General features: G+C 50.4%; 1 protein-coding gene across 2 annotated transcripts; it reads right to left on the bottom strand.

Annotated features, from left to right (window-relative positions):
* Positions 1 to 1,793: 1,793 nt before the first annotated feature.
* On the bottom strand, positions 1,794 to 19,979 carry SYNDIG1L (synapse differentiation inducing 1 like). 2 transcript variants are annotated; one of them, XM_071559424.1, is made up of 4 exons: positions 19,553 to 19,979; positions 8,060 to 8,514; positions 6,699 to 6,836; positions 1,794 to 5,071 (listed from the first exon to the last, which is right to left on the bottom strand). In XM_071559424.1, exons 2-4 carry the CDS (start codon positions 8,486 to 8,488, stop codon positions 4,913 to 4,915), a joined length of 726 nt encoding a protein of 241 aa, XP_071415525.1. In that variant the 5' UTR covers positions 8,489 to 8,514; positions 19,553 to 19,979; the 3' UTR covers positions 1,794 to 4,912. The 2 variants fall into 2 exon arrangements, with proteins under 2 accessions (XP_071415525.1, XP_071415527.1); XM_071559426.1 differs by lacking the exon at positions 6,699 to 6,836.
* Positions 19,980 to 27,024: the final 7,045 nt, after the last annotated feature.

The following is a 27,024-nucleotide window of genomic DNA, read 5'->3' as shown; positions in this document are numbered from 1 at the left end:
CCAGCAGCTGATGCCTTAGTGATGGCTCTTAATTGGCTTCTCTCTGCAAAAATCCCCTCCTGCCAGCCCCAGGAGAGAAGGCATTGCCACAGGCTGTGCCTCCTCACACTCTCTCTACTGCAGGCTGTTTTTGGGGAGCAAAGAGGAAAAGATAAGCTAGCTGAAGAGATGCACTGCTAAATGATTTTTAAATTTTAAGGGGTTTTTTGACAAAAATAGAAAACTTGCCCTGTCTCAGATAATTAGCTATTTCCTTACTGGATTACTGTGAAGGCAAAACACTGACTGTGCCATTAAGTGAGCCAAAGGACTTACTCTGCTTTTATTTCCCTATGTCTCTTTTCACATCAGCCTCCAAAGGACTGAGATGGGGAGAACTGAGGCATTTCTGACCCATCAGCATGGTTGCAATCCCACTCCACTGACATGCACTGCTCAGAGAGCAGGTAGTACCTTTGCCTCTACAAGGGGCTTTGTCCTCCCAGTCAGTGAAGGTGCAGGGAGTGCAGCAGGAAGGACAACCCATGTCCTGCTCTTGTGATTTCCACATAACCCACCTCAGGGCTGACCCCAAGGAGGATCAGGTTAGCTGGGAGGACCAGTGAATTGCTTTGGCTGGAGACAGGGTCCCACAGGGTTCTTGTGTCCTCCACAAACTGCACCAGCTTCTTTTCCCTTCTCCTCCATTCTCTCACCTCATCTCTGAGGGAAGAGGAGCAAGGTCCAGTATGGTCCCATCCCAGCATCCCTCATTACCACTCCCCAATCCCATTTGTAGCCAGTGGCACCGTTCTGGCACACCAGAGCACTTGCCAAGGGACGAGCAGTGTGAGCACAGCTGGGGGAAGCAGGCGATGGCTCAGATGCGTTGGTGGCTCAGATCTGCACTGAGGTGCTAGTGCTTTTTCTCCTTGGTAGCTTTCTTCTTGGCTGCATCCTAGAGGGAGGCAGGATTCAAAGGCCACCCCCATGCTTGGCACAGGCTCCATCCACCCTGTTGTTAGCTGCTTCTGAAGGGAAAGACGTGCTGGGAAGTGCTCACCTTGACGTTACGGAGGTTACAAAAGGAGCCCAAGCTGGAAGACAACGTTTTCTGCTGCTGGCAAAAGAAACCAAATCCCAACACACCTCACACAGAGCCACTCCTCTGAGCTCCTGGATGAGCGAGGAACATCTCCAAGGCAGGAAAGGAATGGAGGGGATGTTCAACTAGCCCTGGGAGTGGGCTGGCTTGATCCCCAAGGTCTTGTCCTCACAGCAGGGAGGTCATGACACTTTTTGCAACCCAAAAGCCAGTCAGTGTGTGAGGCAAGAGAGAGGTGTTTGGGCACAGATGTGTCTGTTTCTTGGTGTCACTGTCTTAGGACAAGGGCTGGGAGTACTGGGTAGGGCAGCTGGGCCAGGGCATGGGCATTTGGAGAGCAGTAGGCAGGAGGGCAAAGTGACAGGGTTGCTGGGGCCAGGGGTTTGCAGGATCGTGTCTGTGCTGGGAACGCCAGACAGCACAGGGACAGGCACTTGCAGCAGCTGGTGGGGAACTCGGTTGCAAATAGATGTCCTATTATGGAGAACACATTACTCATAAACAGAGAAGGAGGAGTTATTCTGCTATGTCAAGGGACTCTTCAGCACCTCTTGTGATTATTTTTTCAAAAGGATGCAGGGAAGGACAGCAGGTTGTGGTGTACACCCTTGCAGGACATCCCTGTTTAACCAACCCTCCGCCCCCCTCATTTTCAAATCCTTCCTCATCAGCCACCAGGAATTTCGCTTCCCCACTGCCCCTTTGCACAGGCACAGATTGTCTTTGCACTCACTGTCATTTGCATCAGCTCCTACAGCTGTGACCTGCCAGGCTCCCTGTGTTCAGTTCTCCTTTCTAGGCTAGACATGTTTCCAGGCAAGAACTTCAGGCTATTCCTCCTTTGCCACTCCTACCCTCCTTTATATTTCTGAGTATTCCCTATGAGATCAGGACCATCACAGAGCTCTGCTGTAGGACTGGGGGTCCTAGGGCTATGGGAGAGGAAGCCCTTCTCTGGGAGGACAGGAGGGGGGAGTGAAGAGACACCTCTTCCACCACCACTGGCATGGTTCAGTTGAAACTTTTGTTTTAAGCTTATTCAAATTTCTGGAGCTTGTGTCTTCCCTGACTGCTGTGCCTTGTTGCCTTTTTGCTTCCTTCCCTTCTGCTCAGGCGGCTGCAGCAGATGCTGTGAGTCTATAATAAGTTATTCAGCAGTGATCTCCTTGCTGGTCCTCGAATTTCAATTTCCACATGTTTCCCTTCAGGCCGTTTCCAACTAATTTCTCCATTTGCATAATGTCCCACTTAGGGATGCTGTGGCACAGCCCCTTCTCCCCCCCTTGACAAGATCATCAGAGATTCAGGCTATTAGTGCAAAACACTTTAATCCTGTTGGCCCTTTAGCCTGGTTCTTCCCCAGGCCTCTCCAATTAAAAGAAGTCAAAGAAGCAGTTTGGGGTGGAGAGGCAGGGGGTGCCCATGGGGAGTGGGCTGGGGGCTGCTGCCCCTCCCACCCCCCCTCTCCGGCAGCCCCTGGAGGAAACCAGCTGGAAGAATTACAAATTCAGAGGCAAATGCAGTTTCTTATTGTAGATTCTGGTCTAGCAGACCCAGTGGTTTTGTCTGGACCAGAATCAGCAGGAAACCCCCAACCCTGCCCCCCAGCTGGGGATGCTTGAGGGAGATAGACAAGGAGGGCTTTAGCTGGGACAGCACTGAGCTGGGGGATTGTGGGGCTGGTTGCCCCTGCTGAATGGGCACCCACAGATGTGCCCTCTCCTGAAATAGCACTCTTGTCCTGCTCAGTTATTTGGAGGTATGGAAGGCTGAGCACATGCAGGAGAGGGAATGAAAACTGCCACTCGACTGCTGAGTGAGTCACACCCCTTATTACTCCTCTCTAAGCCACCTAATCTCTTTTGGACACCTCAGCCCTTCCCTGCAAATTCTGTCTCTCTGTCCACCACCAGAAGCAAAATCTGCTTGTTCCCTCCTGATGTTTGTGTTCTCATGCTCCTCTTCAAGCACATTTTATACTACTACACACACAGTAGCCTGAAAATGCTCCATTCTCTCCCTAATTTTTGTCCCTCCACAGAGGGAAAAAAGTTTACACCACCATTCTGCTTTCAGCGCTAGTTGCTCATCAAAATCTATCTCCCTCCAAGTTGCCCAGGCACCAGCTAGATTATAACTTCCTTTTGGGAACAGCACGAACACCTCCAGGTTTAAGGAACTGCAGCACTCTTGCAAAGCTCACCTCTTTCCTAGCCAGCTTCATGTTCTTATAAACAGGGACTTTTCTCCTGCTTTTTTATTAGCTCTTCCATGTTATAAAATGTAATGGGAACTTTCAGACCAGCTTCTGTACAAGTCTCTGATGCGCTTTTCTATTTTATGGCTCAAGCACAACAGCAATTGCAGACATTAACATGCGTCTTTAGTATAAAAATGTACATTTGAATGGCACCCAGCTGGAGGAACATGCTGCATCTCTTACAAAGCTGGCTGCAGCCTGCCCAGAAACCCTGGGAAGTAGGTGAGGGACACGCAGAGTTTGCCTGCAGTCCCCTGCACATGGGAGAAAGAGGCAACAGGAGAGCTACGTCCAGGGAGAGGAGCGATGGTCAAGGTGGATGCTGGGGAGTAAGGGGGGAGGCACGGTCTCTTGATGCCAGCTCTTCGGGGCACCCATTTTCTTCATACTCACCCCTGAAGCATTTAACGTGTCACTGACAATATATAAATAAGCAGAAGTAAGATGGATGTGGGGATGCTTGGGATTTCCTTGTCAGCAGAGGCTTTAGGATGGATGGAGATATGCCTCTCTGAGATGGGAAGGAGCATATTGCGATCAACCCCTGTGTCTTGGGTTCCCTCCATGTCTCTTCCCTCTCTGGATCTATCCCCTTGCAAACAGCGGTCCCAGCCCAGACTCTGCAGTCGTATAAGCCTTTTCTCTCCATCTTCTTTGTGTGCAGGACCCTGACCTAGTGCCAGGAGTAGAATACTTCAGGCCCCACCCCTCCCAGGTCACTTCTTGGGTGGAGATTTTGATTACAAGTCTTTTCAGGGCCCAGCACTCTGGGACAGCAACCTTATGGGGGCTCCAACTTGGGATCATTATGGCAGTCATTATTAACACAGAGAAAACTTTGCTGTCTTTACCAGCCTGCACCAGCAATGGAAGAGACATTGTGCAACCACCAGCTTGCCTTCCTCCTTGTTTCTGGGACGGGTCAGCAACTAGGATGTTCTCCTGTGGATCAGGGGTCTGTCTGCAGAGGAATGTGTACAGCATGCTTTTTGGTCTTGTCCATGCTCTCTCCTCCTTGTTCACTGCAGCTGAGGAGCCAGGTGCCACCCCCATGGAACTGAAGTGAGAATGTTGTCCCCATCACAGGCATCTGGAGACCCCACCAGGACTCTGGCCTCTCAGAAGAAATAGCGGTCATTCCCTGGCACCATATCCCCTCTCCTCCCTGTGTGCCTCCTTCATGGGCTAAGCTTGGGCACCAGCAATGGATCTCCCAGCTATGGGACTGAGAAGGGAAGCTGTGGCCCCAAATCAGGGATGGTGGCACCAGCCTAGAAGCAGCATGCAGTTTCTCTCCTGCACATCTTCCACCAGGCAGATGTTCTCCTCCTGGTCCCAGCAGCCAGGCTGGTTTTCAATTCCCTGTTGTTGGATGGTGGAATACCACAGCCTTGCAGAGAACAGAGGTCTACTGTTTCTCTGAAAGGAGAAAGAACCTGCATAGGGCATCCATGCTGAGGTCCTGCTGTGAAAGCAGCCCTTGCAGGCACTGATTCTCTGTGCTCCACAGGAAAGCTCAATCCCAGGAGAGCCAGTGGCCAGGGATGGCAGTGACATGCAGGTGGCAGCTATACGTGACCTCCTTTCGAGAGATAAGCAATCAGTGCTACTGCCACCCCGATGTACACTCCTGTGCCAATGGTTATGGAGAGCGCAGCAAGGAAGAGAGCTCGGCGGGAAGCTGAACTGGCCAGATGGAAATCTCCTTTGGAGACAGCCTTGCTGGTCTGGAAGGAGAAGAAATGCTTGTTGCTCACAGCTGTATCAACATGGCCTTTCAGTCAGCATGCAGTTGTTTCACTACTGAGACAGTACCCCTTCACTGGCCACTATGTCCCACGGAGGCTGGGAACAGACACCAAAGTGTTTGCCAGTTCGAGAGGGCTCAGAACAGCAGTGCCACCTACACACATTTCCCTATGGATTTTGCCTCCAAGGGAAGCGTGGGCTTTGGCTACTTGTCTGAAAGCACCCATCTGGGCACTCAGCTAGAGCTGTGAGTGGGAGGCTGGACCCTCATAAGAGCAGGTAAATGGTTGGTGCACAGGGTGATGGCTGTGTGGCACTGACTAGATATCAGTGTACCCTGTGCAGATGTGCAATGAGAACTGCCTAGTCTCAGGGAGTTGACTCTGGACAGCATGTTCCACTGGTCTGGCTGTGCTGCCACCTAATTTTTCCTCCATAGGTATTTCAGTTGAAGCCTATTTGCTACAGGAGGGCTGATGGAGCCAGCAGTGGAGAGAGATGTGGGTGTTGGCTCTCTGGAATGGCAACTTCCAGCTTCTCTGAGTGCTCAGGGCACATTCCAAGCTGCTCTTGATATTACCTCCTATTTGTATTCAAGTTGCCATGTGGAGATCCCTGTGCACAGATACCAAATAAAAAGATGGTCCTTGTCTCAGTGAGTGAACAAAATGGGTAGTTAAAGCAAATGGAGCTAGATATAAATTGCCCCACGTAAAACATCATGTGGAGAGTGCAGTGTGCTATCTTGCACCATGCAGAAAAATGTGAAATCAACTGCTCCTTGGGGTCCTAATCAATTAATGCTTCCCCTGCCTCTCACCACCTCTGTTCCAGTCACTCATATAATACCCTTTTCCATTTCTGTTCCTATTCTCTTGATTTAACTTCTTAGTGCCACCCCCCTCCATCTATTCTTTGTACAGAAGCATCTGTGCAAATGTGGAGTAGATCCCAGGGCTCTGCATGAATTATTCTGGGTCAACAGTAATGTAAATGAGCCCAGGCTTCAGGCTAAGTCCTCAAAAAGGCAGCAGCTTTGAGCTGGTGCAGCCTGAGCGCCACCACCCTCTCCAGCTTCTGCCAGCCTGGCATTGGCTCCCACAGATTAGCCAATGTGCATCAGAAACAAACACCAGAGAGGAGCTGTAGTGTGATTTGGACACCAGGATCTCCTTTGTGCCCAAACTCCAGAGCAGCCTGGTTCCCATGGCATGAGCTGCATCGGTCTGGGTCATGGTGTCAAACCTCTTGCACTACTGGAGAGTAGGAGAACAGGTGGGAAAATGCCATTTTCCTGAGCATAGTTGCAGGGTGAAAAGCTGAACAAGGGGTCAAGAGGAACCCCAGTTCCTTAAATAACACCAAAAAGACCCAAAGGACAAGCCTGAAGTCCAGCAACCCACCTCAGAACTGGAGGGCTTGCAATCCCACAGCAACTGTGGAGATGTCCAGAAGCACCCTTTGCCTCAACCTTTAGAGTTATGGCCATGGCACAGAGATAAGCCTTAGATCCAGAAAGGTGCTGATCACCTCCAGGGCTGATGTGGCTTGCAGGGCCCTTGCTCTCGCGCTCAGCGCACACAGGCAAGCAAAGGGATCTCTTACCCCTTGGGAGAAGTAGAAGGCAGCAATCCCCAGGGGCCAGAAGCAACACAGCATGGAGAAAAGGGCCAAGCCCAGGTGGTCACGGGGAGGAAGCATCAGGAAATTATCCTCGCTTTCACTGTCACTGGAGGAGTCGCTCTGCAAAACCAGATGAATTCAGCACATGCCCACCTCCCCATGCCATCCTCCATCCTGCCAGCTCCATCTCAGCCCATCTCCTGGTCCCATCACTTAATCTTATATGATTCCCACCAGCAAATTCAAGGACTAAATTTCAAAAATATTTTAGACTCTTCAGTGTGGTTTGATAAGGCACAATGTAGCTCAGCAAATTCAAGAGTGGAATGGATTCTTGGCTCCCTGCCAGAGCAAATGCTGAACTCACTTGTTGGGGGTCTGGGATTTCCCTGCATTAGAGAGAGTCTTAAACTGAAATATCTTCAGCTTTGGCAGAACTGACTATTTGTCAGCTTAAACAAACTTAAAAAACTGTCTTATCCCCATTAGAGACTAGGAGATCAATATCCTGCTAAACTAATTTACAAAGTGAGGGAAAGCAGGTGAATTGGAGCCTCCATCACAAGGGCAATATGCTCTGTCACCTCAGTAAGTGTTAAGTGTATTGCTCAGTGGCTGCATTCAACTGTGCTGCCTTTGGGCACCACTTGGCCAGCCTTGGACGTCCCTAGAAGTGATTTGTCTCAGTGGGGAAGGCATGCAGGTGTGGACACCCCTAATGCTGTCTGGAAAGGCCAAATCACCAACACCAAAAGGAGCAGAGCTGTGCTGGGTCATCAGACATCAGCTCCAGTGTGCACCAGGGGTGCACTCCGACCTCTCAAGGTCCTGGATCATATTCCCTGCCTCAGCACCATTGCTCAAGCCATGGTGGGGCACAGTGCAGCAAAGGAGGCTGCTTTGTCAGCTCTCATTCTTTCTTTGCAGGATTCATCCTGTCTTTATATATAATGCTTTTTCTCAGCTGCTACCATGAGGCATGTGAATTTTGCTGTTATGCAAGAATTGCTGTTTCTCCTCAGCTCAAGCTCCACAGCAGCAGCAGCAGCATCAGGTTGCCCTTGCCAAAGAGTCCCCATAACCCATGGGTCCTGCAGAGGCCCACCACCCCTTTGCTCCCAGTGGCATGGAGCTGACCTCCAAGGTCACCAGTGAGGAGAAGGGAGCAGAAATTACAAGGAGAAAGAAGAAATACTGGGTGCACAGGGAGACTGGTGAGGCAGGAGATGGTAGGGTGTGGGGAGGAGCTCTGGGTAAAGAAGGGAGAAAAAATTACCAAGAATCTGAGCTCATGTCCAGAATTACCATAGGAGTTTAGTGCCATACCACCTGGCAAAACTCACCTCATACTCCTGGAGCTCCTCTTCTTCCACCTCGTAGGACACAGTCTGAATGCGGATGTCACTCTCTACTAAGCAGGACTCTTGTGCCTCATGCCCATCAGGAGCTTCAGATGGAGCCTCTTTGCTTTCTGTAAAAGTGGTCTCACAGCTTTCTGTTTTGCTGTCCTTGGCCTTGAGAGTGGTATCATCCTTCACAAGGATGAAACTGGGGCCATACAAGGCCTCAACAGCCAGCTGCAGGGAACTGGCATCCAGCAGCTGGTGAGTCCTGGCAGCACCAGTGTTTTGGAAGATGTAGGAATACAGTTTCCCTTGGCAGTGATGACTGGGATAGTCCTGGCTGTGATGCTGGTGGTAAGAATAGCTGCTGCGAAGGTGTCCGTTGGTGTTGGCCAAAAGTGGGTTTTGGAGCTCACGTACGCTCTCCATACTGCCGGTGGTAGGGGGAAGAGATCCTGCAGGAGCAGAGAGAGTGGAAGGGAGAAGGCTGTTATTTCAGCAAGGCAGGGGAGCAGAAAAGCCTCTCACCCATGCTGAGCCGATGTCAAGACGAGGCTAGTGGGAACAGAAAAATTTGGCAATAATGAAGAAAACAAGAGCCCTCCCCACCTCTGCACATCTTGAATGCTATCATGGCAAACGGAGCATCTCTTCGTCTCTCCCAGGCTGGTAGTTAAGATAAGGATGCAGCCCTGCAATAAGATGATCTGATTCAGGCTGGATTAAGATGAGAATTTGGTGTATCTATAATGTATCTTGAGTTGGCCATATGCAGCCTGACAGGAAAGGACCTGCTGCATCTTTTCTGCTGGTTCATAATGTGAGCTGTGACAAAGCCTAACAGACAGCACAGAAGTAGATAAGAGACTGAGGAGCCTCCCTGACTTTCCAAAGCAGAGGATTGCATGGTGAATTACATCCCTCTAGAGATTACACAAACACATAACAGACTTTCAGGTACATGGGAGGTTCTCTAGGGCTCTTCCAAGGTTGAGCTGGGGCTGGGACAAGAGCAGTGAGCTCCAAAAGGAAGCTAGGGAGCTGCTGTGAGGACATGGAGGTGGTGTTTAGGCTGGAGTGGGAGTGTTGGATGCTCAGCCAGCCATGAGGAGGAACTAAGAGATGTAGAGATTAAAGGGGACACCCCATGGGGTTTGGTCCACTTGAAATGAGGACATTCTAAGTAAATGATCCATCACATCAAAGCCCTGTTTAAGCCAGCTCCACCCTTGCGTACAGCGGCAGCAGTACAGCCTTAGCTCTGGGCCACCAGCTTCAGAAAAATGCTGAATCTAAATGGGATCCTCAGATACAAATGTCAACATGGGTTTATTCCTTGGGGAAATTCACCTCCCTCTCCCTTCCTCCATTTCAGAGTGCTGAAACCTTGTGCTGCTTTTTTTTTCCCATGAAAATTTCTGAGATCAAATATTTCCACCCCTTTTCTTTGCTATTTTGGTTTCCCAACCCACCCTGGCACAAAGAAAACGTACAATGAAATATCAGTGTTCCCCAGGAGAGAGAAACAATTACTTTGTGCTCTTCAGTACCTGAGCCCTGCATTTTACAGTCTCTCTCTAGCACTTTTCCAGCTCTTAGACCATGACACCTTATTGTCTTGCAACCCCAAATGTTCCTGTCCTCCTTAGAGACCTCAATCGCTGACTCCTCTGCAGGATGCTGTGTAGCAGGGGCATGCTCCCTCCTGCTACAGGATTCCCCAAGATGCACTAGGCTTTCTGATAGACAGCACATCACCATGGCTTTAAATCTGTCCTCAAGAATGAAATAAAAGTAAAGAAGTTGGAGTCAAAGACCCCGGAGTGAAAAGCCCAAATAGTACCTTGGCCACACTCTGCCACACCATGCAAATCTGGGAGCCATACACAGTTTTAAATGGAGCTGTCCATGGGCTTTGTTCTGGCAGTGGTCATCACATTTTGGAAATCTGTTAAGGAAAATGTTGTTGTTCAAAAGCCCTCTTGTGCTGCGAAAGTTGTGTGCATTTTGGTAAATGCCCTCAACTTCTCCCTCCCCAAAACCATTCTCTGCCTTCTGCAGTCTCCCACCTTACTAATAAAGCCTGTAATGGCTCGTGCAGCAGATGGCTGCTAAGTATTTTCAAAGTATTTAAGGGAGATGCATATTTGTATCAAGGATGATTTTATTTCCTCCACAGACTGAGAGAAGCTCAAAGCGTCATTATGGTTTTAAGGCAAGGAAACCCCAATCCTCTTCCTTGCTTACCTTAACATGCAAATTAGATTTCTAATAAAATACCTTGCTGTTTAACAAAACAGTAAGAAGAGACCAATCACTGAGTGTCGTTTGAGAGCAGCAGCCCAAGCAAAAGCAGAAGCCCAGCGCTAGTAAGAGAAAGTTGAGTTTTGGTATGGCATCCATGCCTCATCCCAAGAAACGCTTCTGACAGCAAGCTACACCAGGGAGGAATGGGATCTTGCTGGGAGCTGCTGAAGGGAGCCAGCTTCCAAATGTGCTGAGAAACACCAGCAGATGGACTGCAGGCAGGCTCCCGGCCACCGGGCAGTGGGTGCTGCCTGCGTGGAGGTTGCTGCGCTTCTCGCTTTGGGTCTTCTGCAGCAGGTTAGAGAAGGGGGAGAGCTGTGTGGGAAAGCCATACATTCACAGCAGCAAGTGCTGGGAAACAGAGCGTGGGGGAGAAAGAAGGGAAAGGAGCTGGTAGGAATTGGAAACCTAAAAGGCAGCTTGGGAGGTGCCAGAGGATCAGCATGTGATGAGTCCATCTATGCAGCTGGACTGCTGCTGGACATGGACTCTGTTGACTTTGGGCATCCCAAAGGATGCTAAAGGGGCTGGCTGGGAGATGGTTCACTGATCTGAGTGGGAGGGAAGAGGAAGGGATGGTTTGCAGGTAGTAAACAGCTCAGGGTGAACATGCTTTGGAAGGGTAATAGTGTGGGTAGCAAAAGGAATCATGGGAAAATACTGCTGAAGCATGGGCAAGTCTCTGTGCATGTGGGCTGGGCAGGGCTGAAGGCTTTTTCCCAGGGGAGGAGGGAAAGCCCCAACATCTCTGATCCCCCAAACTGCACTTGAGCTGTTTCTAGGGCAGGGCCAGGACCTCAGAGCTGCTGCACAAAGCATGGACAGGGCAGGGCTACAGCTTGAAGGATTTAGTCCATGTACCCTCTGGTATTATAAAAAATATACCTGTATTAAACTCGCTTTTCCTTGCAGCCTTCAACTCTTAAGAGCTGGGGCTGATGCTCTCCCTGGGAGCAGGATGGGGCAATAACAGAACTGTTAGGACGAAGGTAAGTATACAGAAGATCTCACTCTGCTTCTGATAAATTGGCACCACTAAGTGCAGTCCTACTGCCCAGTCCCAGCATTTGTCAGGCATGGAGAGGGGACACTGAAGGCCAGCATCACAATATGCCTACAGCAGTGTGCTCAGCCCTGCTGGAAGGCAGCCAGCCTGAAACCTTCCTCTCCAATAGCTGATGTGAAGAGTCCCAGTGCCAGAGGGATTAGAGATGCATCCCACTCCTTAGTCACCAAGATCAGCACGTCGCATAGAGACCATGCAGCAAATGATCTGGGTTTGCAGGTGTAGATGACGGCCATCAGACCTCTAGAGATGGCATTAGAGAGGGAATGGCAGAGAAGGTGAAGACCATCCCTGCATGCCCACACACAGGGAAGAAGAGCCGCACAAGCCCTGAAGTTATCCTCAAACCCCTTTTGGGTTATTTGGATTCTACAGTGAATTTAGCCACACAGGGACTTAATAAAGTAAGCTAGTAATAAAGTAAGCCTGGTAATAAAGACACCTTGTTATGAGGAAAGGAATGAAGTCAGCAGATAAAAGCAAGGAAGCTGTAAAAGACAAAACTGGGGAAGAGTGGCCATTCTCTGACTTCATTACCAGCAACGCTGTATAGCATGCATGTCCATCAGCTCCAGGGGGCTCGTCTGGGCAGTACTGACAGCAGGCAATGGTGGCAAGATGCTGCTAGGTGCACAGGGAGATGCACACATGCAAGCATACATGCACAACGTGAGCTCAGGGGGAAGGCACATTGGGGAGGAGGGACTTCAGTGCCCTTGCTGAGCTGAACCATTGCTGCACTTCTACTGCTGACTGATGGCTCCCTACTGAACTGCCTTCCCCTCTGCATGGCTGCTCCTGTAACCAGCTGGCTGGGCAGGGACCCTCATGCTCCCCAGCCTGGTTGCAGAGGTCCCCAGCAGAGTGAGAAATGCAGATGTGCGTTGTGTATCAGCTTTTCAAGGCAAGTACTGGGTAAAAGGAGCCAAAATAAGGCATGAAAATAAAGAGATAGCAAATATAGCTTTGTGTTTCATAGACCTCACCTCCACACCACATCCCCTGAGGCAGTTCTCACAGAGACCCTTGGCACAGATGCCAGCTGTGATAAGCCAGTTAATGATGAATTAAGTAGCTGTTCCAGGAATCAATCATCATTTAATTGCCCTGTCAGGCAAACACTCTGCCTTGCTTCCCGGGCTCATTAGCAGGTTGTGGTGCTGATGCATGTCCGAAGACTCCTGAGTGAGAAGGTCAGCCCTCCCCAAACGAAGACTTCCCCCTTCAGAACAGCATCTGGGCAGGTTGGCACCCTCAGGGAGTGGTGCCCCTCTGCATTGCCATGCCCTGGCTGGTCTGAGGGCAGGGGACAGTGTGAATGTCTGTTCCTGATGTGAAGCAGCATCACAGACAGGTACAGCTGCCATATCCCTGAGACAGGTGGGGCTGCTTCTGATAGAGCGGGAAAGCATATACATCTAGCACCCTTCCCAGGTCACAGACCTTCCTAGAAGCTCTCAAGGAGGTGCTTTGAGGCTTCTAAGCAGAGGCCCAAGTCCTGCCAGGACACAGTACCTCTTCCTCTGGACATCCAAGCTTGTGATTCTGCTCAAGAAAAAACAGTTTGCAAAAGCTGCTAAGAAGAAAGTTGTCATCTTGGAGAGGGAATGGATCAAGGAGGATGAAGGAAGGGTGGTGAAGGCTCACGGACAGAGTATTTGGCAGGGGCAAATCAAGCCCTCTCTCAGCCCTAGAAGCCCATGCAGCAGCATGGATACCTGACATGTCCCAGTCCTGAGCCCTGCAGGGTGAACCATAGCTCAGCGGGAGAAGGAAGTGTTTTCATCAGTGCCGCAGACATGACCGCAGAAAGCAGATTTGCTCTGCCCATCTCCAAATCGCTGTTCCTGCCTTGGGTACAGCACCAGTGTGCAGAGTAAGGGGCTGCCCATCCCTCTAACAAAGCCTTCACCAGTACTGGGAAAGGTTGCTGTGGCAGGAGCATCAGATGAGGTGAACAGTGGGTTGGAAAGGGCCGAGGGGTGGTGTGGGAGAGGCAGCTCTCAGTGTGGGGCAGGAGGGGAGGGTGGTGGGACATGACACCCCCAGTGGGGCTGGCAGAGGTGGTACACAGAGAAGCAAAACAGTGTATTAGGGACAGCTTTGGGAAGCACCATGGTGGACAAGAAGCACAGGGCAGGGGAAGCAAAGTCACGTCTGAGCTAGGCAACAAACTGGACCCTGGTGGCTGAGATGAAGAAGAAAAGGACTGAAGCTGCTGGAGGCAAAAGAATTGGTGAGGACCAGAAGGGAAGGAAGAAGGTGACTGAGAACCTGTGGACATAGATTAGAGGAAGGATAGCTGACGCATTGGTGATGTAGAGCATCTGATTCACAACTTTGATGCAGCTGATTTGATAGAGCTGGAAAGGAATGAATAAAATGCTTGTTCTGATCTCCTGACAAGTGGAAAGCCAGTGCCTCGGCAATGGGCTCCTGGCTTCAACAGAGACTAAATTGCTCTGAGAATTGGGATGCGATGGGCTACGTTTCAAGGTTCACAAGTCAAATTGGGCAATTTCCAGGTGGAAATCGAGTCTTTATTGTCCCTGACAAAAATGTTTCTCTGCAGCAGTGTTCCGACCCAGCTGTGCTCAAAGCTAAGGCGTTGCTCCTAATGGCAAGAAACAGCAAATTCATCCCCGGGGCTGGCAAGGGAAAGCCAGGCTGCTTCTGGAGGAACCGTGCCAGGGGTTCTACAGGGCTGAGGCTCCCCCACCGCCCTATCTTCAATTCCCGTTTCCAGCAAGTCGGACACGCTGCCCATGAACATCGTATCAGGGGAGCAGTAGAACTCCGTCGCATCCAAACACTGCAGGCACACACGTAACACTCCTCCCCACACCGGGAATGCCTGCACACAAGCTGCGCCCCGCCGCTGCAGCGCTGGCAGGGCGTTCGTGGGCGCCGGATGCCCCGTTCCTGGCCGGGCCCCCGCCCGCCCCCGGCCGCGCTCGCCCCGCGGCCGCCAGGTGTCCCCGGCGCTCCGCGCAGCGCCGGCCCCGCACCGCCCTGGCCGCTCCCGACCCCCGGCTGCCGCCCCCGGCACCCACAGCGCCGCAAGGCCGGGACCGCGCCTGCTGGCAAAGCCTGGTCCCCGCGCCTTTGTGTCCAAATCTCTGGGCTCGGCTACGGCGCCTGAACCCCGCATGGGTAGCCTTGGCCCCTACAGTGGGAGCACAGCGCCGTGCCCCGCTGCAGTGTACTCCGCCGGGCTGCACCTCGCCGTGCACCTCAAGCAAGGGAGATCGGAGACGGGCTCATCGAGCTGTCGAGGGGGAAGGACTCAGAATGGATGATGATGGAAATAAAGCACATGGTGGAGTGGGCGGCTAGGTGTATAATTAGCAGGTTTGGACTCTCTAGGCATCCCTTTTTTTTAGCTGGAGACGCAAACAAGTAAATAAGGTGGCTGTCAGAAGTTTCCACAGGCTGTCCTGGATGCGTAGGATCAGGAAGCAGAGGGGACAGTGCAGGTGGGGTGGCCATGGGGTGGCCAGTTGAGGCAGAGCAGAGCGAGTGACCTGGCTGGCAGCGTTGTGCCGAGAAAGTAGACCAGGGAAGGATCAGGGATGGCCCAGTTGTGGGGATGCCAACATCCACACTAGGGCAGTCCTCTCAGCTTCAAGGCACTTTTGCTGTGTTTGCACCCAAACTACTTGCAGCCCTGCAGTGCCCTCAACAACAAGCTCCAGTGCGGGGCTATAAAAGTGCCAAACAAAACTGAAGGATACCTCTCACCAGAGGCTTTTTCACTTTCCTATTTGAGGACCCAGCGGGGTGGCTGAGAGGCAGTGGAGGTCAAGGCAGTAACTTCCAGGTGTGGAGACTGCCGGGACTGTCACTCAGCATATCCAGCCCTTTGAGGCATCAACCAGTGAGGACAGCATGGGAGGCGGTTGGACTCTGATTATTTCAGCCACAAACCACCAGCCCAGGGTCAGGTAAGAATGAATTCCCCTGCATGCTGCAGCATCTAAATCATTGTCCTGGAGAAAAGTGAGGTCAGACTGGGTCTGGGCTTCAACTTCCTCAGCTCATGACCACCCTAAGGAAGTACTCTAGGCTGCTGTCTGGAGAGAGGGGCATTGGCACCCTGCCCTCAATGTAGAAAGCCTACTTAGCTTTCTACATCCATGCATGTAGAGCTACTGAGAGCCAAACTCACTGACATCTGGGCTCCAATGCTCCCAGAACAGAGGTAGCCTCAACCCTCACCTGAGAGCAGGCTCCCTGCCTGGGGTACCCAGAGGGACACCAGGCATCCCACTGGATTGTTCACAGAGGTCTCCCAAGATGTGTTTATTACCAGGACATTCTGTCTGCTGCTGGAGGATGCACAGAAGCTCTTGCTGACGGACTGTAATTTTGCTCATAGCTGATTTTCCTATGCTAATGGTTGCAGTTCTCGATTTCACATCAGCTATTCTCCATCACTATTTGCAGCCAGTATTGAACTGAACACAGTAGGTATCCTAAATAGCTCTATGCTCTTCTCCCATCAGGCATTTTCACCCATACCCTTTGCTCCAGTCCCATCTTCTCCACTTCAAGGCTGTTCTTCTGCCTGTAAAGTCCTGAAGGCCATTTATGGCTGCTGCTACCATGGAACCCTGCATCCCATTCTCCCCACTGCTTTGTTCCCACACACCGCTCTGAGTGCAGTGATACCCTGCACTGGAGCACACCTGTGCCTCGTGTTCCCCTCCAGGACCAGCCCTGCTTCCCTCAGGCCTGCAGCCCAGCCTGCCCCAGGGCTATGCCTGGGGTCTGTGCCACAGGGATGCTCTCCTTGGCATGTCCTGTCACACAGCACAGGAGTGGTCAGGCAGATAGGACCTGGCTTTCTTCCAGGTGAGAGACCTGCACCATCCAAGACCAAAATGGGAACAGGGACATAGCACTTGGTTGGCAGTAGGTGTTGAAGAGGAGACAGAGATGTCCCCCACTTCACAGCTGCAGCTTGCTGATAGAGCAGCTTAGCCACAGCACTGAACTCCATCCTCACATCTCCCTGAAAATTCCCCTCCTATCAATCCAAGCTGTCAATGGAAAGCATCTGTTAAGGATTGCTCATTTGTCTCTGTTTAAAACATAGCCTTACTCAAATGATTCATTATCCCCCCCAGGGCTAGCACATGCCAGCACCCTCCTTTCCCCACTGCCCTGTTTATTTTATCCATGACTGCCTGCCTTAAACTCAGGGCTATTTCCACCTTGCTTACTGTGTCCTGATTCTCCTGGGGATTCACAAGGCTTCTCTGTAGTTCAGATGTTTAATTCATTTGCCATTCTCTTTAAAAATGAACTTATGCTGTGGAGATGACACCTTTCCAGCTTACTTTTCAAACCCTAATTTTAAGTGTATTTCTCAGCAATAAGCTGATGTTCTGGTCCAGAAAATAAGTGGATTGCTATCTTCTCATCTGGCCAGCATCTGCAGACTGAGACAAACTTCTGAAGTGTTAAATTTTTACCCAGGTCAGAAGGTGCAATCCAAACCAAATGCTGAGAGTCTCTTTCTGATTTATTGCCAAAGAATACTCAAGCGGAGATGTGCCCTCTGTGTTTGAGGAGGCACAGTTCACACTGGTTTATTCTGTCATCAGGAATATGGTGAGAGGAAAGGCAGCCGCTGCCCTCAGCTATCCCACAACCCCTGTCCATCCCATAGTACCAGAGTCCAGGATCATGCAGTGCTAAATTTTCTTCCATATACTATGGAAAGAGATGTTGCAAAACAACATCACATTTCCATACTGCTTTCAAGTTGCCTTGCTGAGGGGCCCCTGGGCTGCTCCTTCATTTGCTATATGGATGCTTTCCCTTTCTTCCTGGCCCATTTCTCTTCCCAGCCCATGTCACCACCTGTCTGGTACAGGACTCAGGCTGCTGCTTGCACCCATCCAGAGCCATAGTGTGTTGAAAGAGGCAGCTCTGCTCTGGGTGAGCTGCACTGTTGGTCCTATGTAGGCTGAGTGAGGAAAACCTGCTCATGGTGTTTCCCTCCCAGCATATCCTGCTGTGATTGGGGGCAAGCCCCAGCATCACTCTCTCACCCTCCTCTGCCACCATGGAGGTTCTGGAGAGCTGGAAGGATTTTCAGAAAAACTGGTGCCCAGCTCAAGAGCAGCACCAGTGTGGCTGTCACATGTGGCATGGAATTTGAGTTGGTGCACGTGTGCCCTGGGCCAATCTTTCACAGCAAGTGCTGAGTCTCCAGTCATATAGTTTGGGGACATATCCTGCAACCAACTCCAGTTTTCAAAAGATAAGTGTTTCACTCCAAAGGAAAGCTGGTTTAAGTGATGCACCCCAAAAATACTGGGCATCACTGCAGCCTTCCCTTCCAGGCTGAGCAAAGCATTTGTTCTGGTTTGCTGCCTTTTTCACTTGACAGAGAAACAGCAACAGAAAGACAATTTGGAGGAAACCTATAATGGACTTTTTTTTCTCCTCTCTAATAATGGCTTGGCCCTTCATACAAAAAAGTCAATAACTGGCCCATCTCTAATTTTACAAATAGAGACATACTGACTGAAGACCTTGCCTGAAATTATGCCCTGAAAGCAGCAATAGAGCTGCAGCTCCTGTGAGTGATACCTGCTAGTCCTAAGCTCAGATATAGGGCTTTAGAAATTAGGCAGAAAAAGGGAGGGCAGGAAGGGCAGAGCTTTGGGATACTTGTTGAGGTCGAAGGTGCTCTGCATCACAACACATGCAGAAGGGCTGTGAAAGGGGTAGAGAAACGAAAAGGGCCCACAGACTGCTCTACCACAAGCTCCTGGGCCACACAGGATTGGCCCCTTTGGGGCTTACTCCAGTGAGCTTGTAGGTGGCAGAGGGGGATTTTTATTCGCAAATTTTTGCTGAGTGCTTGGTGACCTCTCTGCAAGTGATGGTGATGTCTGCAGACTGGGCTGAGGGCAGGGAGGGGTTGGGTACCATGCAAAAGCAGGGATCTGCTGTACAATTTCACCATGCTGTAGCTGCAGCAAATTACTCATTCTTTAATAATGGTGTTTATTACCTGTCTCTGACGGTAGTTCAGGGAGACAAAGTGAAGTGGATTCAGCTCCCCAAAGCTTTAGCTCTGCCAGCCATTTTTATGACACAAGAAACTTTTGCCAGAGAAATGCAGTTCATTGCATTTTGGCTAGGCTAATTCCTTGCCTGACAGCCTACAAAGTAACCAGCAACTGTCTCCCAGAGAGAAAAGCTTTTTTTTTGCCCCTTGTGTGTGGCAGGCAGACTCAGACCCCAAACCTCTGGTTATCCCTGGTATTTATATAGTGCTACCTTCCTCCTGAGAAAAAGCTTTTCATTGATGGCAGATCCCAAGCTCATAGAAAGGGAATTTATCTTTTTCAGAAGCAAAGCAAGCAGTCCAGTAAAGCAAGATAGGGGAGAGCAGCACGGCTGTTGTGAAATCCGCAGCAGTTTCAGAGAAGGAATTATAAACAGGCACTGGGTAGAGAGAAAGAGCTTCTCGTTTAAACTCCTGAACAGCTTTTTCCATAGACACAAGCTGGGAGGGCATCCGCAGGGCTACAAGGGAGATGGTGCTGCTCAGGGGAGTCGTTTCGTTGGCGTAAGTCATGGCAGCGGCAATAGCCCTCTTAACCGAGGTCCCTGGGCTGTTTCTCTTGCCAGTTTATCCCAGGGATGGCCAGCAGTGGGGTGGCTCCCGCCAGCTCCTGAGGCTTCTTATCAGAACGAAAAGAACCCCCAAACTTCAGCCGGCGGCTGAGATGCCGCCTGGGGAGGGAGTCCCGATGGTTGGCTGGATCCAAAGTGCCATTGCAGTTGCCCTTACATTATCTGGCCTCCAAAACTTTGGTGAAATCCTTACATTTTGCCCAGCCCAGAGCCTCTAACCAGGTAATTTGTCCTGGTTGTTTCAGGTTGCAGCCCTTCATCTCTACATCCCCCAACATATTTTCTGACCCCCTGGGGCCAACTTGAGCTCGACGCGCGGCTGCCTTTCCCCGAGGATATGCTGCCATCGCACTGGAGCAGCCTGGGGCCGCTGGAGACGAGCTCCCAGACCCCCCGGGAATGCCGACCTCCCGGGTGCCCGCGGGGGTGCCCCGACACGAGCGCTGTGCCCGGGTCCTTACCTGCGTGTCGAAGAAGGGCTCACCGGCCAAGTTGGAGCACCGGCAGCAGAAGTGGAGTGGCGGCGGGAGGCATGACGGCGGCCGGCAGCGGCTCGGCGGCCCCGGCGCGGCCTGCGGGCCGGGTGGGCGCCCGGCGGCCCTGCGGCGGCCGGGGGAGCGGCGGCAGCGGCGGAGCCCCGGCCGGTGCCGGTGTGCGGCAGCGCGGAGGAGCCTCGCGGTGCCGGCGGGGAGCGGCGCCGCGCTCCGGCTGCGGCTGCACCGCCGTTTCACCTCCGCGCCCGCACAGCCGCGCTCGCCCGCCCGTGCGCTCAGCGGCTCGAGGGCTGGCTACCGGGTGCTGTGTCGCTGCTCCCGACGTGACTGCTTCTCCTGCTTCAGATGGCACGGCAGAAACTCTCTTTTCTCTTCTGCTCGCTGCATTTCCCAGAGCACAGCCCTTCCCACTCCCCCAGCAAGGGAAAGACACAGTGCCAGCGAGCAGAGTTCAAAGGAAAAAGATGAAGGAGATTTCTCGCTGCCCGAGCCGGTGCTGAGGAGTCAGCAGCCCGACCAGGGGGCTGCACCCCAGGGACAGGCCAGATCGTTTACTGGCTCAGATTAGGTATTTTTCTGCCCTGCTCCGTAAGGACCAGGGTGGAAGGCTGATTTGGCTCACACACATCTGGGCATCACTCCGATTAGTGGAGTTAATCGGGATTTTCACCAGCACATCAAGAGTCAACACTCCAGCCCCAACAGCCCATCCTTCCTGTGCCCACTCCACGCCCCCTGCCCAGGTAATGTCATGGGCAGCCCGCGCTTCTCCCTCACGATCCAGCAGCTTCCTGAGCCCTGCACCGATGCTCTGCCATTCCTGAACTCCTTAGGTGTACCTCCTCAGCGGCTTCCCCTACCTCAGGAGCACCCAGCAAACGAGATGACTGTTGCACATACACACGTGGCTGAAGCCTAGTCCAGCCACAGCAACCTGCTTAGGCATGGGCAGAGAGCTCCCTGCTGTCACCCATCCCCAGTGCTGCTTTGCCAGGAGCAGACCATGACTACCAGACCCAGAACCACTTCTGTCCACCATTCATACTACCCAGAGGTCACCCTTCACAGCCCACACTGGGGCTCCCTTAGGACTGCACTGTGGCTTCTCAGCACAACGTGCCTTTCTGAAGGTCCAGGCTTGTCTCTAACACCTCCCAGCTTCTTCCAGGTACTGAACTGGCAGCGGATGGGCTATATACCAGAGCAGTTGTGTCTCAAGGTCCCATTTCCAGAGAGTCTGGGACTTTGGCTAGAGGAGGAGATAGCAGGGCAGCCTCCCCTCTTTTTCAGTTCTCAGATAGCTACACATCTTTGCAGTAGTAGCAGCAAGATCCTTTTGCTAAAGGGGCTTGGTTTCCTGGGCTAATGACAGGACCGAACTGCCTGTGTTCCACAAAGAAGCATTGACACGTGGCTAGCTTTTCCTCTCTGAGGGCAAACTGTGTGTCTCACATCCCCTAGCAGGTCTGGGAAAGATTTGAACCCAGAATAGCAGTCCCAGGCTGGGGCCTCAGCAGGGAAGCTCTCTTCCAGGATGTCAGCCAGAGCACAGACCTGCTGCTATGAACAGAGTGATCCTTGGGGAAAACATGTCCCAGTTGGCCAGACACAGCCAACAGACTTGAGGTGAGCCAAGAAGGAAATAGTCTGACCCTATGTTCCTAGGGAGTGAGACAGAAAGGAAAGGGCTTGGGATGCATCAAAGGAGGTTTGGTGTCTCTACCCATCCAAGGTCTGTCGGTCCAGGTTAGAGACATACTTATGAAGTGGCCTCAGCATGTGACTTGGGACAGAACGACAGAGCAGATGTCTAGTAGTGATTCCTCCAGCTCTGATTACTCCAACTTAGCCAAAGACCCAGCAGGTGTGAAGCAAAACCCTGGCCATGTACAACCCAGGATGTTGTGTGGGTGTGGGGTGGGTTGCAGCCCTGTGAGGAAGCAGGGGAGGCAGGGGGAGTTGCTGCTACATGGGTGGGGGAAAAAAAGTTTGGTGACAACCACCTTCTCCTAGCGAAAATCCTCATAAGCGTCCCGTTCACATCCCTGGAAGCTCATGGGAATGTGGTCACCACTAGCTGCCTGCTTCTCAGTCCTGTTGTTTGCCTCAGTTTTGAGATCTCGTAAAGCCCTCTCCAGCCAGCTTGTGGTAATTAAAGGCAAAGAAAGAGGCCTCATTCCACATGGACAGACTCTTGCCAAGCCTAGAGGGGCTGTGGAGGTGAAGGGAAGCAAGACATGGACTCAAAATCCCCCCTTCCCTCCATATCATGGGGGAACCTTAAAGAAAAACTCCCTTGTTGGATGAAGCATCTTCATCCATGGATTGCCAAGGCCCAGAGAGCTGCCTTGGCTTTACCCCATGGCAATGTGCCAAGCAGAAGGCAAGCAGGTTGTCAGGGAGGATAGCTCATAGAGGCAGCACTGCTGACTGCCAGCTGTGGTCACCTCCACCACAGCTGCCACTGCACAGTCCTGGCCAGCTCCTTCTGTCAGCATAGGGCGGCTGTTCCATCCTTCACCAGAGCCACACATATCTCTGGATTAATGTGCAGGTACTGAGATTGCCCATTGGGGCATGGGATTAACTGTCACCAACTTTTCCAGATACACTGCTTAGCAGCAGAACTGCAGCACTGTTTCTCCTGCTTTAACAACGATAAGACAACATTAGCAACCCAAATCAGTGTCTCTCTGATGGCTCTGAGAGAAATGTATGCATACATAGATATGTACATGCTAGTGCTTATGGAGGCACGGCAAAAGCCAGCCTAAGCAATATGGTTTGGGGCTTTGCTTTTATCACTGCAGCCATTTAGTCCAGATTGGAGATGGGCAGTGTCCCTGGGAGGTGACGTGAGGCGAAAGGCTGTGTGACCTAGAAGAGTCAGTCAGACATAAAACACCTTGAGGCAGTGAGGATAAGCTGCTGGTTGGAAACTTTCCTGCCCAGAAAAGGAAAAGGGACAGACTCTGAAGGGAGTGTAGCAACATGCACAGAGCCTCCCACTCCACTGAAACTTCTTATTGTATTTATGCATCTGCTGGGATGAACAAAATTGAAAATGGATATCAAAATGGCCCTTTACTCTCATGCAAGGGAGGCTCTGGTAAGAACCCCTCCAGCAGAAAGAAATGAGATCTCATTACATTAAGTATTAGCTGATGTTCTATCCCATTGGACTTGTAATACCAGCCAAATGATGCCCCTCTTCAAAAAGTAATTAGAAGAAATGTTGCCAGAGACATAAAATAGAGGAGGAAAAGGCTATACTTGTGCCTGGCAGGGGAAGGTGGGTTTTTGGTTTTGATTATGTTCTCTCAAACATTAAAATCTGCCTGCCAGTAAGTCCTGAGCTTCACATGCTTCATTTAACTACAGACATAGCAACAGATAAATAAGCATGACAAATTTGGTAACATTACTTTATTGACAGCCAAAAATACCCCACGTCGCTCAAGACTAAAAGGCTGAACTCCTGCCAAACAATCACAACTGGAGATCGGAGTTCTGAGATCAAATATTTTGTGCCAGAAAAGGACAGACTCTACTAGAACACCCAGTGACTGGAAGGCCTTTGCAAAGGTGAGGGCTCATCTGCATAACATCCTCAAAGAAACAGAGAGTGGAGACACAATGAAAGGGAATTGCCACTTGAGATGACTGGCCATTGCTGCTCAAGTGGCTGCATCAGCAGGACCAGGGGGCACCAGGAAGAACCTGCTTGTCAGAGGCACTTGGAGCACCTTGTGCTGGCAAGATAAGTGGGGGGATTTGAAGTCCTATTTATGATGACTGTGGGGAGCATGGAACAGATTAAAGTTATATTTGCAGCTTTTAAAAATGATCAGATTAGTGAAGTCTAGAGATGAGAGGGAAGCTTCAGAGGGATCAGCCAAAACTAATTAATTGGGCAGCTTGATGGGAGAAGAAATTAAGCATGGACAAGAAGAAGGTAAAACATATTGGAAGGAACGACTTCAGTGCTTCATATTCACTAGTGATTTCTAAATTAAATGGAAGCATGAAGGCAAAAATACTATGTGGGTGTATCTGTGGACAATAGAGCAAAAACCATCTGGTTAATGTACAGTGGTGAGGAAAAAAAAACAACCAACATGTTGCCAGATTGCTTTCATAGAGGGATACAGAAAATAATAAAAATATTACAGTACTGTGTTGGTAATGACTCAGCTGTTATGGATAACTTGAGGTTTTTCAGTTAGAAGAGAGATTCAGATCATTTATTGTGAAAAACAGAGTTTAAAAAAAAGCCTCCTGTATAAGTGAAGCACTAAGCCCTGGAGTGCAGAATGAAGTTTTAAAGTGTCTGTGAGGAAATCTGGCCATTCAGGAGGTAGCAGTAAGCAAGGCGTAATTTGCAGGTCCCTTAAGAAATATAGTACCCAGCATCGGATTTTGTCTGATTTGATATGATTATCACCTGATAGCACAGGTGACTCCAATTTCCTCTGTCCAATGTTCTGAGAAACCTGTGTGTGCAATATATTTGAATAACATCCTTCTAGCATTAGTGTAATTTTCTTTCTTCTTAGTAAACATCAGCTTGTGAGGAGGCTGAAGACTAAAACTCTCCTTTGCAGTCAAATCCACAGGGAATCCATACCTATCCCTGCCTTGCTTCCCATCACCTATGGCCCCAACAGGGTCTCAGGTGGTCATGTCAAAGAGGAGCCCATCTACCCCTTGTCAACGGTGCTGGAGCAGTATTCAGGTGCTGGGCACTTTTCTTTGGCACATGATGGATGGGAGAAGGAGGTACTTTTGGAAAACTGTTCTGAGCATCTGAATTCTGAAGTAATTAAACTCCCAATTGACATTCTGTGAATAGACATTTAGTGTGACCTTTTCCTCGCTTCAACTACAAAGTGTTGTTGGATCCCTAAAGCATGAGGCAAAATCTCCAGCTCCTTGCCGTGTAAGAAACTCCCATCCTCCTGGACAGTTGCTTGGGATGACAGCACATGGAGGTTATTATGGAAAAGGGTAAGTCCTTATGAGGGCAAGAGATCTCCATGAATTCCAATTATCAGTAGCAGAGCTGATGCTCCTGGACCAGACTCAGCTGAGGGGTAGGCTGGAACAGCAGGGAAGCACTGTGGGATGTTCAAGGATGTGAAGTGGGGCGACAAAGGAGAAGAAGTGTGTATGGGTGCACACACGTCATGTAGAGGGTAGGCTCAGGGAAATAGTGGACATCTGGAGGACGAGTGGGATATGAAAGGGAACCCTGTGTGCTGTCTAGCTGTTTTGCATTCCTCTGGAAAAGCAAAGAGGCTCTAAACCCAGAATAGCTGCTCCATATGCTTTTGCTGGTTTTGCCTGCAGCCAGAGCTTTGTGGTAAATCTGTCCGTGAAAGATAACAGTGTCTTAAAAATGCTGAGCTGGTGGGACTACTTGTGGATACATGCATGAACTCAGAATGGTCCTACCAGCCTGATGCACTGTGATTCTACAACTGTTGAAGGTAAATCTCGGAGTTACAAAGAAAATCAAGGGGGAAAACTGCATAATCCCAAATTTATACTGCTGTGTAACTGTACAAAAAAAAAAGCTCAGTGAGAGTTAGCTGTAGAAATGTAGATGTGTTTGAGGCAGAGCAGAGCGTTTGAGACCTGTCTGTGCAATTCTGCATTCTATTATGTTGAATTTAGGTCATAAACTGAAGACTTCATTTTGACATAACTTTTCCCAAGAACAGAAGTCAGTGACATGTGCTTGACTGGCAAATCTTCCCCAGCTCTGATCAGGAGAGAAGTGAGGTCAATGGCTGATGGACATGATTCAGCCTTCCTGCTACCAGGGCTGGTTCTGTTCCTGGTACAGACTGCAACCACTAGTCCCCAGGGCCTTGGAGGGCACAAAGCAAATAGCATGATTGAGCCATGTTTTGAGAGGAGATGACAGAGAGAGAACTCCTTATATTCCACAGCTGGCTTTGAGCTAATAGGGTTCAGTCCTGTTCTCCCACAAGGGCTATACTGTGGTGCTTCACTTCCTTAAAGGTTCATATACTTATTTTTTTCCTCTTCCCTCTCATTTTTTTCAGAGCTCTGCCTTAAAAAAGGCCACATTGAGCGAGGATGTGTCCCAGGTTGTGCATGTGGGGACACAGACAGCCACAGCAGCTGAGGACTCTCAGACTGTCTCTATGCTGCAATGTGGCTGCAGAGAGTTTAAGTCCAACCTCAGCAAAGATAGATACTACCTGAAGTGGCCATTGCCTACTTGATAGCAGGTCCCCCACTGACTAATTGCTGCATAAACTGAGCTCCAGGGATGTCCTGAGTCAGCTATTCACAGGAGACAAAGTCTCTGGAAGTGAAGGCTGCTGAAGCCCCAGGTGAAAGGCAGGTAGCAGGGTTAGGAAGAACATACCAGGTTGCAGCTGTGTGAGCACCACAGGGACCTTCCCCATTTGTGCTCAGTCCTTTGCTGGCTCAGAGGAGGGGCAGTGGTGGGCTGTATCCCTTCTTTGGGATCCTTCAGTCTCCTGCAAACTCTTCAGCATCCCTCTGCCCTCTTCTGAGTGCTTGTGCTTGACTCATGGGCAGCTGAGTGCATGGGGCACCTTCTACTTCATGGCTGGAGTGGGGAGTGGACCTTGCACAACGGCAGCCTTCTGATGCAAACCCCTTGCATACAGGCCTGCAGATCTCGTGGCTTCTCCTTTTTTTCCTTCTTTCTTGTACCAAACCTCAGGGAAACTGATGGTGAACATATTAAGAAAATTCAACTCAGCAAACAGGAACAGAAGGGCTTTGCCCCCCCAAACCCTTAATGAGTATTGAAAATCACCCGAATAAGCAAAAAAATGGCTGAACTGTCACGCATGAGGCACATGAATCATCTTCAGGGAGGAAAGTGATTCTGGTAATGTCTGGGCTTGAAGTAACTGTAGTTAACATCATAATGACTCATACCCCATATGCGTCACATCGTTTTTCATTAAGAACAGTGTTCAGCTGTCCTGTGACTAAATGGAAGCTGGAATTGTGGTCCTAAAACCTTAGAACATGGACTTCTCTTGTTCACAAGCTCTGTCTGAGTGTCAAAGGCATTATCAGCCTTCAAATATTAAATGTTAAATAATAAATAATAATAATAATTCTCAGATCAAGCACTTCATTCAAGTGATAAAATGAGATGGGCTTTGGAGCTGCCATCTCCAGAGAGTGCCATGATTTTAACAGGGAGAAAATGGATAAATTGAGGGCAGGCACCTCCAGAGAAGCCCTTTTTCTGCTCTCAGCTCGTTAATGTCAAACCAGGCTCTACAGCCCATTTCTGATCTTCAGATAAGGTCAAAATTCCCATTTTTGTCTCTCCACAGAAAGACCTTGGAATCCTTTTCAATAGCCCTATGGCCCCCTTAGCATCCTCCCAGTAAATCTTTTGATGTGTAAATCTCCGCTAG

This window comes from Pithys albifrons, chromosome 6 (genome assembly GCF_047495875.1).
Source record: "Pithys albifrons albifrons isolate INPA30051 chromosome 6, PitAlb_v1, whole genome shotgun sequence".
In the NCBI taxonomy this organism is placed as follows: Eukaryota; Metazoa; Chordata; class Aves; order Passeriformes; family Thamnophilidae; genus Pithys; species Pithys albifrons.
The sequence above is the reverse complement of the archived record's forward strand: the minus strand, read 5'-3'. Positions and strand labels throughout refer to the sequence as shown.

Coding starts and splice junctions, on each gene's coding strand:
- SYNDIG1L (XM_071559424.1), bottom strand. CDS start 8,488: ATGGAGAGCGTACGTGAGCTCCAAAACCCACTTTTGGCCAACACCAAC. Junction 6,837..8,059: donor AGGAGCTCCAGGAGTATGAG/GTGAGTTTTGCC, acceptor CTGGTTTTGCAG/AGCGACTCCTCCAGTGACAG. Junction 5,072..6,698: donor CCTTCTACTTCTCCCAAGGG/GTAAGAGATCCC, acceptor TTCTCCTTCCAG/ACCAGCAAGGCTGTCTCCAA.